Source organism: Schistocerca cancellata, chromosome 1 (genome assembly GCF_023864275.1).
Source record: "Schistocerca cancellata isolate TAMUIC-IGC-003103 chromosome 1, iqSchCanc2.1, whole genome shotgun sequence".
NCBI lineage: Eukaryota > Metazoa > Arthropoda > Insecta > Orthoptera > Acrididae > Schistocerca > Schistocerca cancellata.
Window position 1 is genome coordinate 836,133,349 of NC_064626.1, and position 16,327 is coordinate 836,149,675.

The following is a 16,327-nucleotide window of genomic DNA, read 5'->3' on the forward strand; positions in this document are numbered from 1 at the left end:
GCCGCCAATATAAATTTCGGGTAAGGACCACGAAGATAAGATACAGGAAATTAGGGATCACACGGAGGGTTAAAAATGGTTCAAATGGCTCAAAACACTATGGGACTTAACATCTGAGGTCGTCAGTCCCCTAGACTTAGAACTACTTAAACCTAACTAACCTAAGGACATGACACACATCCATGCCAACCTCTCGGCCACAGAGGCCGGCCCACGGAAGGTTATAGATAGTTATTCTTTCCTCTCTCTATTTTCGGTTGGATAAGGAAAAGAAGTACCAAGTAGTCGTACAGGGTACCCTCCGTCACGCACCGTACGGTGCCTTGCGAAGTATGTATGTAGATGTAGATGGCTGGAAAAGCGAGATTTTTTCACCGCTATTGCAGGCCGAGGAAGCCAGCATTCAGAAAAAAATTGATCTTGAAATTTGATCTGTTATTTTTTATAGTTTTCAGTAAGCGTTGCAATATGAGTCAACGAATACTTTATTTATGAAACGATTTAAACGTACATTGTTATGTAAATTCCAACAATTACGAACATAACTTCTTTTAAAAAAATTGAGTGTGCAAGGTGCAGTCGCTTAGTGGTATAATTCACTGTGGCAAGTGCCGCCTCACAGGGCGTAGCCGACGTCAGAGGCTGGGGTGGACGCGAAGCTGGCCGAGGTGGAGGCGGCCGCGGTGGTGGGGGCGGCGCTGGTGAGCCCCAGGTAGCCGTCCAGCCAGGCGGCGATCCGCGGCAGGTTGTCGGTGCTCCACTCCGCCTCCTCGCGGATGGTCCGCAGAGCGTCTTCGAGCAGCATCTCCGCCGGCCCGAACTGGCCCACACGCGACACGTACAGCTGCGACACCTGCGCAAGCACACCTCGCGTCACCTATCTCCTCTTCCTCAATCCACTCCGGCAAAGTAACTGCCTGTTCCCTGAAAATCTTCCATAAATAGCAATAGACGACGAAAGAAACGAAGAACGAAGTTGAAAAACTTGGTTTGCTTCAGTAGACACGTCCTTCTATTATTACTACATGTCTAAAAAGGAATCTATTAATTCCGAGATAGTATGACCACTATTTCAGCACTACGATTGCCTAGGCATCAGTTTTTGTCAATCAATGATCCTAACCCTACATCCTCAACCACAATATGCTAAAAGGTTTCTTTGGTGTCCTCATACATCTACTTCAAGCTAGGTTGTTATACATTCTGATGTCATACTTGTACGCTTTTTAATGTAAAGTAGGACAAAAGAAAAGAGAGAGAGAGAGAGAGAAAAGAAAATTGTAATATTTTCTTCTTACTTCAGATTGTTGCCACTCAGCTAGGCTTACTTAAATGGTTATATTTATGTGGCCCGTTATTTGTTCGTTTTTTGTAATACGACATCCGCTGGCCATACTCTTGTGACATTTCATTTTGTGGTGGTTGTATAACGGATCGACTGTATTCAGTCAAAAGGAACGCCAGCACGGAAGTGAGTTGTAACAGAGCTAGCCACAGGCAGGCAAGAGTGTTATGCATTGTGAAGTGAAACACAGAAAACAGCTGACATGCTGGAATAAAGTACAGAGTCCTCTGTTCGAGCACAGGACGGGGCAGTCTGCCCTGAGTCACGAGAGTAGCCGCTGCGTGAGAGGAGAGCCGCCCACTCGCTGGAGGCAGGTCACAGCCGCCCCTATGGTATCGTCAGCTCCACTGACATGGTCGCACGCACAGACGTCGCTGACAGCAGCATTCGAGTGACGCCACGCTTGGCCCCAATCTTTGCGTTGTCAGCAGTTCCGAACATCTGTTGTTTTTTATGAGAGGCAACTAGACGCCTCCACCGAGCTGATCCTGAATAAAGAAGTTAATTAAACAAATCTACTAGTATCATGATGTCACATTTCACTCTTCATGTGTGACAATCCATGGGTCATTTAGCACTGGTGTCAGATCATTAACGTCGCAACATCTGAACCTACAGCCTACGGTATGGTGAGTCAACAAAATTTTGATTGTATTTTGGTCGTGGAAAAATGATTTGACGGTAGAGCATTTTGTGAAGATGAATGAACAAGGGAGTAGTATTAAGGATAAATGATTCATTTTAGCTTGTAAGTTTGGAATAGAGAGTTGGAAGTTTTTGTTCGAGAGGCATAGTAATGAAATAATTTCCATGGTGCTTGAGTAAAGGAGCAGGGCAAGAGGCCCTGTAGAAGTGTGTAAGAGTATAAGATTAAGTGATACGGTTAAGGAAACTAACTATTTGAACAATTCTTCAGAGGCGAAACAGGGCCAGAAGGACCAATCGTCAGGAACTCTGTTGTAAAGGGTAACCTAGTTTGGTCGACCTGAGGGACCAGGTCTTCATAGAAAGGATGAAAATGTATCATATTCGGTAAAAAAAAGTACGCCATAGCGTAAGTGAGTTGCAACAGAGCGTGCCGCAGGTACGCAAGAGTGTTGTGCATTACGAAGCAAAACAAAGCCAACAGGCATGGTACAGCAACAGCTGAGGCTGGAATATGTTAGCGGAAGGATGCAAGCTTTTCCTCACTTGTCACCTCAGAAATGTTTAGAGTATGTGTCTTAACCTCTAAACAAACATAGTCTGGAGCATGTAAGTACTCAGCCTTTCGTGCACTAAAATATTCTCGTCTCAGTATCACAGCCCACACTACGAGGTTGTGGCACCCAGAGCGACATCCTGGAGTGCAGTGCGGGCTCCACTGTTCAGGCACATGGTGGGGCAGCCTGCCCTGCGTCAGGAGAGCAGCCACTGCCGGAGCGGAGAGCTGCCCGCTCTCTGGAGGCAGGTCACAGCTGCCTCTGCGGTATCGTTAGCTGCGCTGCCGCGCTGTCATCACAGTCACAGTCGGAGACATCGCTGACAGTGTCATTCGAGTGACGTCACTCTCAGCCCTGCTCTTTGAGCTGTCAGCAATGCCGGATGTCTATCATTTTGCATGAGAGGCAACTGGATGCCTCGACCAAGCTGTTCCTGAAGTACCACAGCCAAGGGACATAATAAAGAAGTTAATTAAACAAATCTACTATCCTCTTCATTTCACTCTCATGGGTGACAATCCATGGGTCAACTAATAGTTGTAAAATGAGAACAGCTGGACTTTTATTATGATCTAATACTGTACCATTAAGTTGAAAAAACTAAAAATCTCTATTATTGTAATATGAGCTCCCTTTTTACTTCAAGTAGTTGCCACTAATCTGGGCTCACCCAGGTGATTCTGTTGTACGAGGTGCATTCAAGTTCTAAGGCCTCCGATTTTTTTTCTCCGGACTGGAAAGAGATAGAAACATGCGCATTTTTTTAAAATGAGGTCGCGTTCATTGTCAATACGTCCCAGAGATGGCAGTACCGTACGACAGATGGAATTTTACCGCCAGTGGCGAGAATGAGAACTGTTTTAAATACTTAAAATGGCGACGTTTTCATTACCTGAACAGCGTGCAATCATTCGTTTTCTGAATTTGCGTGGTGTGAAACCAATTGAAATTCATCGACAGTTGAAGGAGACATGTGGTGATGGAGTTATGGATGTGTCGAAAGTGCGTTCGTGGGTGCGACAGTTTAATGAAGGCAGAACATCGTGTGACAACAAACCGAAACAACCTCGGGCTCGCACAAGCCGGTCTGACGACATGATCGAGAAAGTGGAGAGAATTGTTTTGGGGGATCGCCGAATGACTGTTGAACAGATCGCCCCCAGAGTTGGCATTCCTGTGGGTTCTGTGCACACAATCCTGCATGACGACCTGAAAATGCGAAAAGTGTCATCCAGGTGGGTGCCACGAATGCTGACGGACGACCACATGGCTGCCCGTGTGGCATATTGCCGAGCAATGTTGACGCGCAACGACAGCATGAATGGGACTTTCTTTTCGTCGGTTGTGACAATGGATGAGACGTGGATGCCATTTTTCAATCCAGAAACAAAGCGCCAGTCAGCTCAATGGAAGCACACAGATTCACCGCCACCAAAAAAATTTCGGTTAACCGCCACTGCTGAAAAAAAGATGGTGTCCATGTTCTGGGACAGCGAGGGCGTAATCCTTACCCATCGCGTTCCAAAGGGCACTACGGTAACAGGTGCTTCCTACGAAAATGTTTTGAAGAACAAATTCCTTCCTGCACTGCAACAAAAACGTCCAGGAAGGGCTGCGCGTGTGCTGTTTCACCAAGACAACGCACCCGCACATCGAGCTAACGTTACGCAACAGTTTCTTCGTGATAACAACTTTGAAGTGATTCCTCATGCTCCCTACTCACCTGACCTGGCTCCTAGTGACTTTTGGCTTTTTCCAACAATGAAAGACACTCTCCGTGGCCGCACATTCACCAGCCGTGCTGCTATTGCCTCAGCGATTTTCCAGTGGTCAAAACAGACTCCTAAAGAAGCCTTCGCCGCTGCCATGGAATCATGGCGTCAGCGTTGTGAAAAATGTGTACGTCTGCAGGGCGATTACGTCGAGAAGTAACGCCAGTTTCATCGATTTAGGGTGAGTAGTTAATTAGGAAAAAAAATCGGAGGCCTTAGAACTTGAATGCACCTCGTATGTCATTTAGTATATGTTAGACTGTTGTATTATGATTACATTTGAGATATTTACATAACATTTTATTTACAGGTGGTGGTAAACTTATTGTTTAATAACTTCTATTTTATTTTTGATGTACATCGGTTTTATATTTATGTTGTATGTGAGGTAACGGGCGAGTTGTGGCGCCCTGGAAATATTCTAAGTTCAGAGTTGGTGGGCATCGCTCGGGCCGCTCGGCAAGGCGCGGCTCGTTAGCAAGCACGTGATGCCGCACAACAGCCGTACCATGTGGTCCATCGTACACGTGGCTGGGAATTCCTTGGCGACGCTGTGTCGATGAAAGAGAGTTATACGCCGGGAGAGCCAAAAATGTGAGATCATAATGGCAGACATTTCACAGTTCATATAGAAATTAATAGTAGCCAGAGGAATCATTATACCTCAAAAAGAAACATGTATATTACCATTATTTGCACGACGATTCTGATGGCGCAATCAGATTTTCAGTATCTTTATTGAAGTTTAGTATCTGATGATAAATTATACAAGTAACACCCAGCAACGAATTTCCAAAATCTAAACGATTCATACGATTTTGTCGATCGACGTGTCTTTAGAAAGCTATTAGTATAAACCTAAATTGATATAAATTACAGGCATGTAACATGAATAGTACATGAGTTATTGGAGGTCAAAGTGACCGATTACCATAAGTACTCCACAATGACACGAGAAAACGGTGGCAGCATGCTTATAAATATATTGATTCGTCTATGTCTTTGTTTATATTCGATATATACTATTCATGAAGAAATTGGTTAGATATTTACTTGTTTTAGAAAGCACAGAGACATTAGGCTACTGGCCTACCTGTTGTTCTATTCCTTTGATATATGTTTATTTAATTTGTTTATGTATCTAATAGTGTGTTTTAGAGAGTGTCTATGGTCCAGCCATAGGAATATTTATTTAATTTGAAGTATTTAAATGTAAATCTAGTATTTCAAATGTGTTTCATTATGTTTGTGTGGGTGCGTTAACTTGGAGACATGGCGCGAGCGCTCTAGCCAATCGCAGCGTTCGTGAATGGGGAGACTGGATGGAAGCGAGAGAAGAGTTCTGAGCAGGACGGCACAAGACACGGGCAGTACAGGACAGGACACAGGGAGTGCTGGACTTGACGGCGCGATGGACGCACGGTCGCGAGAGAGACTTGGAGTGTGTGGAGCGGTTAGCGCACGGTTGCGAAAGACAGAAATACTCTGGAGTGCCGACTTGTGAACTTGTGAGATTTCCCGAGGTTTCTACAGTGAAGACGTAGTATGTGTTTAGAAGTGAATATCTCGCGAGCTACGTTGTCGTACATAACTAATGACGTGCAGTAGGAATCTATTGTTTCCCTGTTATTCAACTTATATTTTCTTTAATTGCTGGACCATCGACACCGACAAGTGTTTGCAGAAATATACCATATTCTCAAAAGTACTTCTAGTATAGTACTCATCATTTAAAGTCGTTAAGAGAGTACCTGCAGATTTTATTTAATTGAAATCTTTCATTTATAAATTTCTACGTTACATTCTCAATTGCCGAGTGATAGGAACCTTCGACCATTCGATTCATGTGTATATTCATACTGTATTCTGTAGACTCAGCAGTATTTGGCTTGTAATACGGCAACCAGGCCCTAAACAACGAAACCAGCCAAAACTTTTAATATTTAAACTCTGAGCCTGACGGTACGTAGTTGAGGGTCACCACCGCATCACCTCATCGTTTTTATTTGAAAGCCCACATGTACCAACCAGTTAACGGTTACAAATGTCTTCCATTTTTGTTATTGAGTGACGACTATCTCTTTAATGTTGTTCACAATGCTACCTAATGATACACATTTCATGCTGTCAATATATGAGTTCCTCCTCCATAAAGTAGCATAAATGTATCTTTGTCAAGTTTTTCACGATGTTCTGGCATGTGTTTCAATGTAATGTATGATTGTTTGTAAAGCTACTCTTTGACTTCATTTCTATGACTAATGCTAGTGCCACCTACTGACATTTGTTTAGTTCTTAGATAGCTTAATCGCCACAGTCAGTTTGGCACTTGTTCCTTTCGAATAACAACGGCACTGTTAAATACGCCTATGTGAAATTAGATCTGTGTGATATTCATTCTGTGTGCTTACTTTCATGGGTTTCTACTTAAGTCTGTTTTAAATGTGTAATACTAATTGAAATTCTGTATATGGAATACTAAGATGCATATTTATGTTATTATGTACATACTTGATATCGTTAATTTCCTTGTATATTTTATTCCACATCTTCAGTCTGATGAAATTCTGAAACGCGTAACACTTAATAAGAATTGTGCGATCAAGACCCTTCTATATTTCAAAGTTGTGCTGAATCCTGGACCGACTGCAAGCGAATATTTCAACATTATTGTAGGTCTGTTTCAGCAAGGCATCTGAAAAACTGAGTTCTATATCTTACCCTCGCAACTGAAACCATCACTTTCCTTGACAGTGCACTGAAGTTGTTCAACAGCTTTCTTAGAAACAGACGCCAGTGGAACAGTGAACAGCTTATGAAACTGAGAAGTTGTCATTCAAAACTCGACTACATGTGTCCCTCAGGGTTCAGTCTTTGGTCTTTATTTTTGTCCCTGTACATCTATAGGATGACACCTCCGAGTACGAGTGCCACACCTAACAATATTGCTTCTGCAATTTTTTAGAAGTATCTCGACTTCAATATGGGCATTTGCTATGGGACTTAAACGGAATTATGTGTGTTCCAAATATCACCAAAAGTCGATCAGCGAATGTTTCCGTGAAGCACTTCCTCCCATTAACCTTCATTGTGACCCATTCGCTTATCAAAAAATAGTAAACCACCTTGGAATAATCCTGGATGAAAATACAAATTCCGTGTAACTTATTATGACAGCAAACAGGATATCTCCCTCTTCTTTAATCGTAATTCAAAATTTTCTGAAAGTTTAAAAAATTCCTGTTGTTCATACTGGCAAACTGTTATTAATGTAATGTAGTTCCTACTTGCTTCCTCCATTCTACATTATTTTTCTTCCAAAGCAGCCTGCCGATGTGGCAGAGTGGTTCTAGGCGCTTCAGTCCGGAACCGCGCTGCTGCTACGGTCGCATGTCCCTCGGACATGGATGTGTCTGATGTCCTTAGATTAGTTAGGTTCAAAAATGGTTCAAATGGCTCTAAGCACTATGGGACTTAACATTGGAGGTCATCGGTCCCCTAGACTTAGAACTACTTAAACCTAAATAACCTAAGGACATCACACACATCCATGCCCGAGGCAGGATTCGAACCTGCGACCGTAGCAGCCGCGAGGTTCCGGACTGAAGCGCCTAGAACCGCTATGCCACAGCTGCCGGTGGTTAGTTAGGTTTAAGTAGTTTTAAGTTTAGGGGACTAATGACCTCAAATGTTGTCCCAAAGTGGTTAGAGCCATTTGAATCATCTTCCAAAGCAAAAGATTTCTTCACCTTGTCTATTCCACAGTTCCCAGTTTTTACAGTACGTTTGTCGGTTTGTCGCTAATCTCTTTTCTACTGCTCCTTAAAATTCCATCTTACTTTAGTGTACTCTCAGTCCATATTCTGTATTTATTAGACTGTTCATCTCATTAAACGGTTCGTGTAGTACTTCGTAAAATTTCACAGAAGGTAGCAGTGTCACCGCCGAATCATTTCAGTGATATCGATTCAAGTTCAGTTTTAATTTCACATCTGAATCTTTGTGTTTTGTCCTTCATTGCTTCTTCAATACACAGTCTGAACAGTAAAGAAGAAAGGCTGCATCTCTGACTTAGGCCAAGCTCTTCTCGTCTTCCCTTCTTATTGTTGTCTCTTGTATCTTGTACCTATTATACTAATATCCGTCATTACCTACACAATATCTTTTTTTGTTTGTAATTGCCAAACAACTTTCACCACTTTTGGCTGTCGATCTTTTTTCTGCGTCGACAAATCCATGAAAGTCTGGCCTCAATACCAAGAATAACGTCAGAGCTGCGTTTCTGGTGCCTTTACCTATCTGAAAGCCGCACTGATCCTTATCTAACAGTTCCTCAACTCTCTTTTTCATCCTTCTGTATGCTCTCATCGTCAGCAGCTTAGATCCTTCAGCTGTAAAGCTGGTCGTGCTTCAGTTCTTGCATTTTGGTTCTGTTTCGATCACATTCTTGAAGAAGTCTAGATGGCATGTCTTCAGACTGTGCACACTGACGTGAATAATCAGTTGGTTGCGCTTTCCCTAATGATTTTAAAAATTCCACAGAAATGTTATCTATATAATCTTCTTTGGATTTCATCTATTCCGAAGTTCTAACAGTCCCTGACTCTAATATTGGATCTTGCAGGTCCCCTAAATATAAGCCCATTGGTCTTGGTATACCCTCGAAAATCAACAACATCAAAATTCGTATCATATGAGATTGGGACATTTCATACTATACATTTTCATACTGTATTTATTCTAAATTTGACAGATAGGTTTAGTTCCAAATATCTTTGATTATGGTTTATAGGGCAGCTTGAAGTTTCTATGTGTTAGCCTAATTCTCTCCCCAGTGTCTGTCATTTGTCCAGACAGAAAGTCCAAGAACTCAAAAGATTCATTCGTATCATGACTCTTACTGTTCCATTGTCAGACCATACACGTAATACGAATACTTTTTTACGTTTCTCGATTTTATTAAGCTTCGTCAACAGTGTCTGCATTGTTTGGTGTAAATACGCTGCTGTCTAATCAGACTTTGCCAGCCACACAGGAATTGTCGGGGGTCACTGTTATTTGGATAGCAATGATTGAAGAGTTCAGATGTTTTGCAGTCTATTTGTACTGTAGTTCCGAAGGAACAGATTAACGTCAGTTATAGGTCTATCTTCATCTCAGAAGTATTCAAATTTAGCAACAAGTAGTATAGATCGAAACTGAATGCAACGAATTTAATCTTAAACAGTATTCGCTTTTTGTGTCAATACAGCAGTCTGATTAGCTAAAGCCTATATATTCAGGCGAAGTAGTACATAACATGACATATCCAAACCTGACTGATCAAAGGCACTCGGACCCTGTCCAATGTTTATTAGAGGTTGATCTTAAGCTTAGACTGGAGCCTATGCGAATACAAAACAGATGCGATTAAGGGAAACTGTGGAAAACATAAGTCTGTTCTTCCAGTTGGGGATGGGGATTTAAAGCACATTTGTCTAGAATGTGAGTCACATTCCTTGTCAGCCGGCCGGTGTGGCCGTGCGGTCTAGGTGCTTCAGTGTGGAACCGCGTGACCGCTCCGGTCGCAGGTTCGAATCCTGCCTCGGGCTTGGATGTGTGTGAAGTCCTTAGGTTAGTTAGGTTTAAGTAGTTCTAAGTTCTAGGGGACTGATGACCTCAGAAGTTAAGTCCCATAGTGCTCAGAGCCATCTGAACCATCCTTATCACAGGGCCACATCGGTTAGTGGTAAGTCTGCATAATATGTGCGAGTGTCAGTATGTAACGGTACCAAAGGCAGGGAACCATAATTTCTAATTTTAGTGTGATAACTTTACGTAAATGCATCCATTCCCTGACAAAATCTTTTGAAACTTCCCGTAAGACTTCACAACATAGAATAAATAAGTGTTTCACCGATGTAGTAGTTTAAGAAGTGTTTCACCAATGCAGTAGTATATCACAGTAGTCTTCGTGGGTATTAACGCGATCAGTATAAAAAGAAAGGGGCTTGAAAGTATGATGGGGCTTTATTACAGCACATAACTTAAGTGAACTAAAATGACTTATTCCTTTGTCAAATCTTATATTTGTTTCATGGCTGGAAAGAGGGTTTCATGGTCTTTCAACAGTCGCGTGATTGCTGTGGTGTTAGGAAAAGACAGAGCCAATGGAATAAATCCATCTCTACCATCCATCGAAGCCCGGAATAGTGATTCTAAAACCAGGCGTTTCACTTACTAAACCACTGCTTCATTTACGCAATGCTGCTGTGGCAGAAAATTCTATACCGCAACACACAGGATCAAATAATGGAGTGAAACAGACAGTCCACAGAGTATGAGCCATTAGTCGAACTTATTGCCCTACGAAGTTTCTCGTGTCTCTCGGAATGTATTGGGCATTGCCTCATTAGGCCAAGAGTACAAATGAGTAGTCAATACGCCTTAGGCTCAAAGTAGCTAAGAAGAGCTTGTAAGTGCGAGTGTAGATATCCTGTACTAGATCAGGAGGCACTATTCTTCGAATTAAAAATGAATATAGAAATCCGGTATGAAGTTGAAAACAGCTAAGGATACGAGTTCATTAAGCGTTGTCAAATCCGAGTTGGTGTATTTATGACGGAGATGGAGGGCGGAGGGCATGTGTATCTTTCATCTTTCTCGGTTTCAAATGTAAACTGAATTCATACCAGCTCTATACGGTCGTTTAAGTTGATATGGTTTCAGGAATCTTCCTTATCATTGCTTGTGTACATGAGAAAGCCAGACTTACTAAATTTGCATATCGTGTGTAAATGTGTTGCAATCATTGGAGACAGTAATAAAAAAATGTGCAAAACAGTATTTTATATTAATATCTTATAGTTTTTTTAATAGGCTTTTATACAGAAACATTAGCCGTGGGCCCCTAATGTGGTTTAAAACGTTACACAGCGGTTCTCAATCACTCTTGTCATCTAATGTTGAGATTTCCATGTCGAGGCCTCTATATTATACTTCGGGAAAATGATTTTAGAGCATACTGTGAATCTGACCCTTCAACATTTTACTCGCTGTCATGAGAAATACACTGACGGAAAAAATCACAACACCAGAAAATTAATAATATAAAGTTATGAAATTTGTGGAATACATTTGTCTAGTTAGCATTTTTAAGTGATTAACATTGCAACATCACAGGTTAATGTAAGCGCGAGATAAGCCATTGCACATGTGAAATGCTGGTACATTAATAACCGGCGTAACTGCAAAAAATGGTTCAAATGGCTCTGAGCACTATGGGACTTAACTTCTAAGGTCATCAGTCCCCTAGAACTTAGAACTACTTAAACCTAACTAACCTAAGGACGTCACACACATCCATGCCCGAGGCAGGATTCGAACCTGCGACCGTAGCTGTCACGCGGTTCCAGACTGTAGCGCCTTTAACCGCTTGGCCACCTCGGCCGGCGGCGTAACTGCCAGAATGTTGATTGCAAGTATGCGAATTTGCATGCATCGGGTGGTACAGTGCCGGATGTCAGTTTGTGTGATGGAGTTCCTTGCCTGTTGCACTTGTTCGGTCATTACAGGGTCGATTAATGCTGTTTACGGATGACGCCAGAGTTATCTTCCGATGATGTCCCAAATATGCTTGACTGGAAACAGATGTAGTGATCGAGGAAAGCCAAGACAAGATGTCGATATTTTGTAGGGCATATTGGGCTACACAAGCGGTATGTTAGCGGGCGTTATCTTGTTGGAAAAGACCCACTGTTCATGAACGGTAGCAAAACAGGTCGAGTCACCAGACTTACGGACAAATTTGCAATCCGGGTGCGCGGGACTACCATGAGAGTGCACCACGGTCACACGAAATCGCACCCCACACCATAACCACAGGTGTACGTGCAATGTGTCCAGCACGCAGACAGGTTGGTTGCAGGACCTCGACTGGCCACCTCCTGGCCAACAGACGGCCATCATTCAGCCAGCTTTCATCAGAAAGAAACGATAGATATCCACGTTTCCCTCCAATGAGCTCTCGCTTGACACCACTGAAGTCGAAAATGGCAGTGGTTTGGGGTCACTGGAATGCACGTTATAGGTCGTCTGGCTCGGAGCTGTCATTGTCTACATCTAAATCTAGATGATTACTCTGCAATTCACATTTAAGTTTTCGGCAGAGGGTTCATCGAATCACAATCATACTATCTCTCTACCAATCCACACCCGAACAGCGCGCGGGAAAAACGAACACCTAAACCTTTCTGTTCGAGCTCTGATTTCTCTTATTTTATTTTGATGATCATTCCTACCTATGTACGTTGGGGTCAACAAAATATTTTCGCATTCGGAAGAGAAAGTTGGTACTGAAATTTAGTAAATAGATCTCGCCGCGACGAAAAACGTCTTTGCTTTAATGACTTCCATCCCAACTCGCGTATCATATCTGCCACACACTCTCCCCTATTACGTGATAATACAAAACGAGCTGCCCTTTTTTGGACCCTTTCGATGTTCTCCGTCAATCTCACCTGGTAAGGATCCCACACCACGCAGCAATATTTTAACAGAGGACGAACGAGTGTAGTGGAAGCTGTCTCTCTTTAGTGAATCTTCTAAGTGTCCTGCCAATGAAACGCAACCATTTGCTCGCCTTCCCCACAATATTGTCTATGTGGTCTTTCCAACTGAAGTTGTTCGTAATTTTAACACCCAGGTACTTAGTTGAATTGACAGCCTTGAGAATTGTACTATTTATCGAGTAATCGAATTCCAACGGATTTCTTTTGGAACTCGTGTGGATCACCTCACACTTTTCGTTATTTAACGTCAACTGCCACCTGCCACACCATACAGCAATCTTTTCTAAACCGCTTTGCAACTGGTACTGGTCTTCGGATGACCTTACTAGACGGTAAATTACAGCATTATCTGCGAACAACCTAAGAGAACTGCTCAGATTGTCTCCCACGTCATTTATATAGATCAGGAACAGCAGAGGTCCCAGGACGCTTCCCTGGGGAACACCTGATATCACTTCAGTTTTACTCGATGATTCGCCGTCTATTACTACGAACTGCGACCTTCCTGACAGGAAATCACGAATCCAGTCGCACAACTGAGACGATACCCCATAGGCCCGCAGCTTGATTAGAAGTCGCTTGTGAGGAACAGTGTCAAAAGCTTTCCGGAATTCTTGAAATACGGAATCAACTTGAGATCCCCTGTTGTAATAGTTCGTTGTGTCACTGTGGTGCCAACTGCTGCTCAAATTGCTGCTGCAGATGCAGTACGATGCGACAGAGACGTACGCCGAACACGGTGTTCTTCCATCTCGGTAGTGCCCCGCGGCACTACCGAAATCGGCTTTTTTGCGACAATATATTCTCGCGACCCCGCTGCCAGCAATCATATACAGTGGCTACATTCCTGTTGAGTCCAGATTCTCTTAGTCCTGATACACGACCTCGTTCCAACTCTGTGAGGTGATGATAATGGCGTCTTTCTCATATTAGACATTCTCGACTTACATCAACTCACCACTTCAAGTCTCAACGTTAACTAACGCTCACGACCGTCACAGCGTCTATTTAAATTAAACTTTGTTCGTGTCCTGGTAGTGGCGCTACTAGCGCCACTCTTATGGTACTAGCGCGAAATCTGAGAAGACATCTTCTTTCAGATGTAGACACACGCCTACCAACTTTCGTTTATCTGGCACACTCGTTCTTCACGTTGTGATTTTTTCCGCCAGTGTAGTACAAATGTTTTATGAAATTTCCCCCACAGCGCATGGAAAATAATATTTCATGTGTCGATCTTTTCATTTTGTAGCAGTCACTTTAACAAGCGTTCGAATTTCTGTTTTATTATGGTAATTACTTACATCTATTTCATCTCTGCGACACGATCTTGTCACAAGCATCAAAGTAGTCTCGCCTCTGAAATACGAATGAAGTGAATATTTGTCTGGATCCTGCAATTAAACACGGAACCCTCTTTCGCTTCCGTCCATACATTTCAAACAGTTCTGTTGAATTGTGTCACTGCTCGCAGCAGTTAGCTGGGAAGGGCAGCAGCTGCTATCGACAAGAGACTGTGGGCTTCTAACGAACGGTGCGAGCAATTAAAAACACACTGTGTCTGTCTGGTGCAGCCGAACGGAAGGGCTATCGGCGGAAGCGCTATTGTCTGATGACCCGCTATTGCAAGTGACGTACTAATATCGTTTTTTTTTGTTTGAGAAACGGATTTAAAAAATATATTGTTTTATCTTATGAGTGGCAGTTTTCGTCCATGAACACTGCAGACAGTACATAGGATAAACACTCGTTCAAACATTGAAACTAATCATTTTTATGGTCTGAAAAAGAAAATACTTAAACTGTGCAGTTAACAGAAATTAAATACACAAAATTAGAGATTGAAAAATGTTGCGTTTATTATTCAGAAGGATTGTAGGACGTATTATATTACGACATACAGCATTGTAAGAGAGAAACAGATCTGTCTTGGCAATGAAGAGGAGTTACCAGTCCAAAGAAAAGAAGTGTTTGGACGTTTAATTTTTTAATTTGTAATTGATAGGAAACCAGCAATTCTCACTCTATATCTCTGAACAAAATATGCAGCGTTTAGATTAAGGGTTTACAGATACGATATTTCGTCCGCATTGATGACGTATAGCAGCGTCAGCCACGGTATGCAAAGCTGCATGTGAACACGATGTGCTGCAGGCTTGCGGTCCAAGTCTCGTCATATCTCGCCACTGCTCGGCCCTTCTCGGAAGTCTTCGGTACAATGCGACATTTCCTTTAGCACTGCCGTGCGGCAATTTTTGGTTAGTACGTCATTCATTATCTCCGCAGAGTCGCGTTGTCAGCAGTGTTTGTCCTTCGCTATTTGCTCTTGGTACAAAGCAAGTTCACAGCTCCAGTGGCTACTTGCGCTAAAAGAGGCAGTCTAACGATCTGTTGGCACAATCCTGTGAAAATGAGTAGGAATGACAGAAAGGAAGGATGAGACTTCTCAGAATCTGCCATTCGGTCGCATATCGACAGTTATCGCAAATTTCGTTTGGAACCACCTTACGACACCGTGCAGAATGAATTAGAGATTCAGTTGATCTGGAAGCACTCTGTGCTAAACTTTCAGGCATTGAGCACGTGATGAAATTGATGATACAGAAATCAAATTTTCTGAATTCGCTCACTTTATTACTCTGTTAGTTACCACAGTTTTCGGTGCAATTGAACGAAGAGTATGGAGACTGTAATATTACTGCAAAGTACGTTGGTTAAATCAAGGGGCATGCTTGGAAGAATTTTTCTATTTAAAACCCGCTATTGTGTAATTTATGAAGGAAAAAGGAAATCAAGAACAAAAATTAAAACATCCAGAATGAACTGCAGACCTTGAGTTTTTGGTGGAATTCACTCCACACTGCAAGGGGAGAAACAAGTTCTTTCTGATAGGTTAGGGATTCACATTGCGAATGGGATACATTGCGACAAAAAGCATCGCTCATCTCGCTAAGTTCCCTGGGATTAAAGAAAACGCGAGTTTTGAAGAATTCATTGTGGTGCCCAAAGGATTACAAGTGTGCTTTTCTAAATGTTTTGAGGACACTTCCTATTTTACATCTCTTTTTGAACTGTTTTCGATACCATTCACCCCGCGGTTGAAAGTGCCCTTTGCAGATGCAAATAAAAAAAAAAAGTTCAAATGTGTGTGAAATCTTATGGGACTAACTGCTAAGGTCATCAGTCCCTAAGCTTACACACTACTTATCCTTAATTATTCTAAGGACTAACACACACAGCCACGCCCGAGGGAGGACTCGAACCTCCGCCGGGACAAGCCACACAGTCCATAACTGCAGCGTCCTAGACCGCTCGGCTAATCCCGCCCGGCTTATTTTAGTAATATCTTTACTTTGCTTTTGCGTTGTCACTCGCTTACAGGGAAGATACAGCCGCGATGGCAGTTCTGGGCAGGGACCGATGACCGTCGTAGTCTGGTCCCTTGAATCCCCCAAACCA

The 16,327-nt window shown here is 42.6% G+C and overlaps 1 protein-coding gene across 1 annotated transcript in view; it reads right to left on the reverse strand.

The window, feature by feature from the left end:
- Nucleotides 1-467: 467 nt before the first annotated feature.
- The window catches only part of LOC126188762 (aminopeptidase N-like), a 233,358-nt gene continuing 217,498 nt past the window's right edge, over nucleotides 468-16,327 (reverse strand). Inside the window, exon 17 of the mRNA XM_049930375.1 lies at nucleotides 468-853. Coding sequence (XP_049786332.1) covers nucleotides 617-853 — 237 coding nt within the window. The 3' untranslated portion in view covers nucleotides 468-616. The remainder of the gene's footprint in view (nucleotides 854-16,327) is intronic.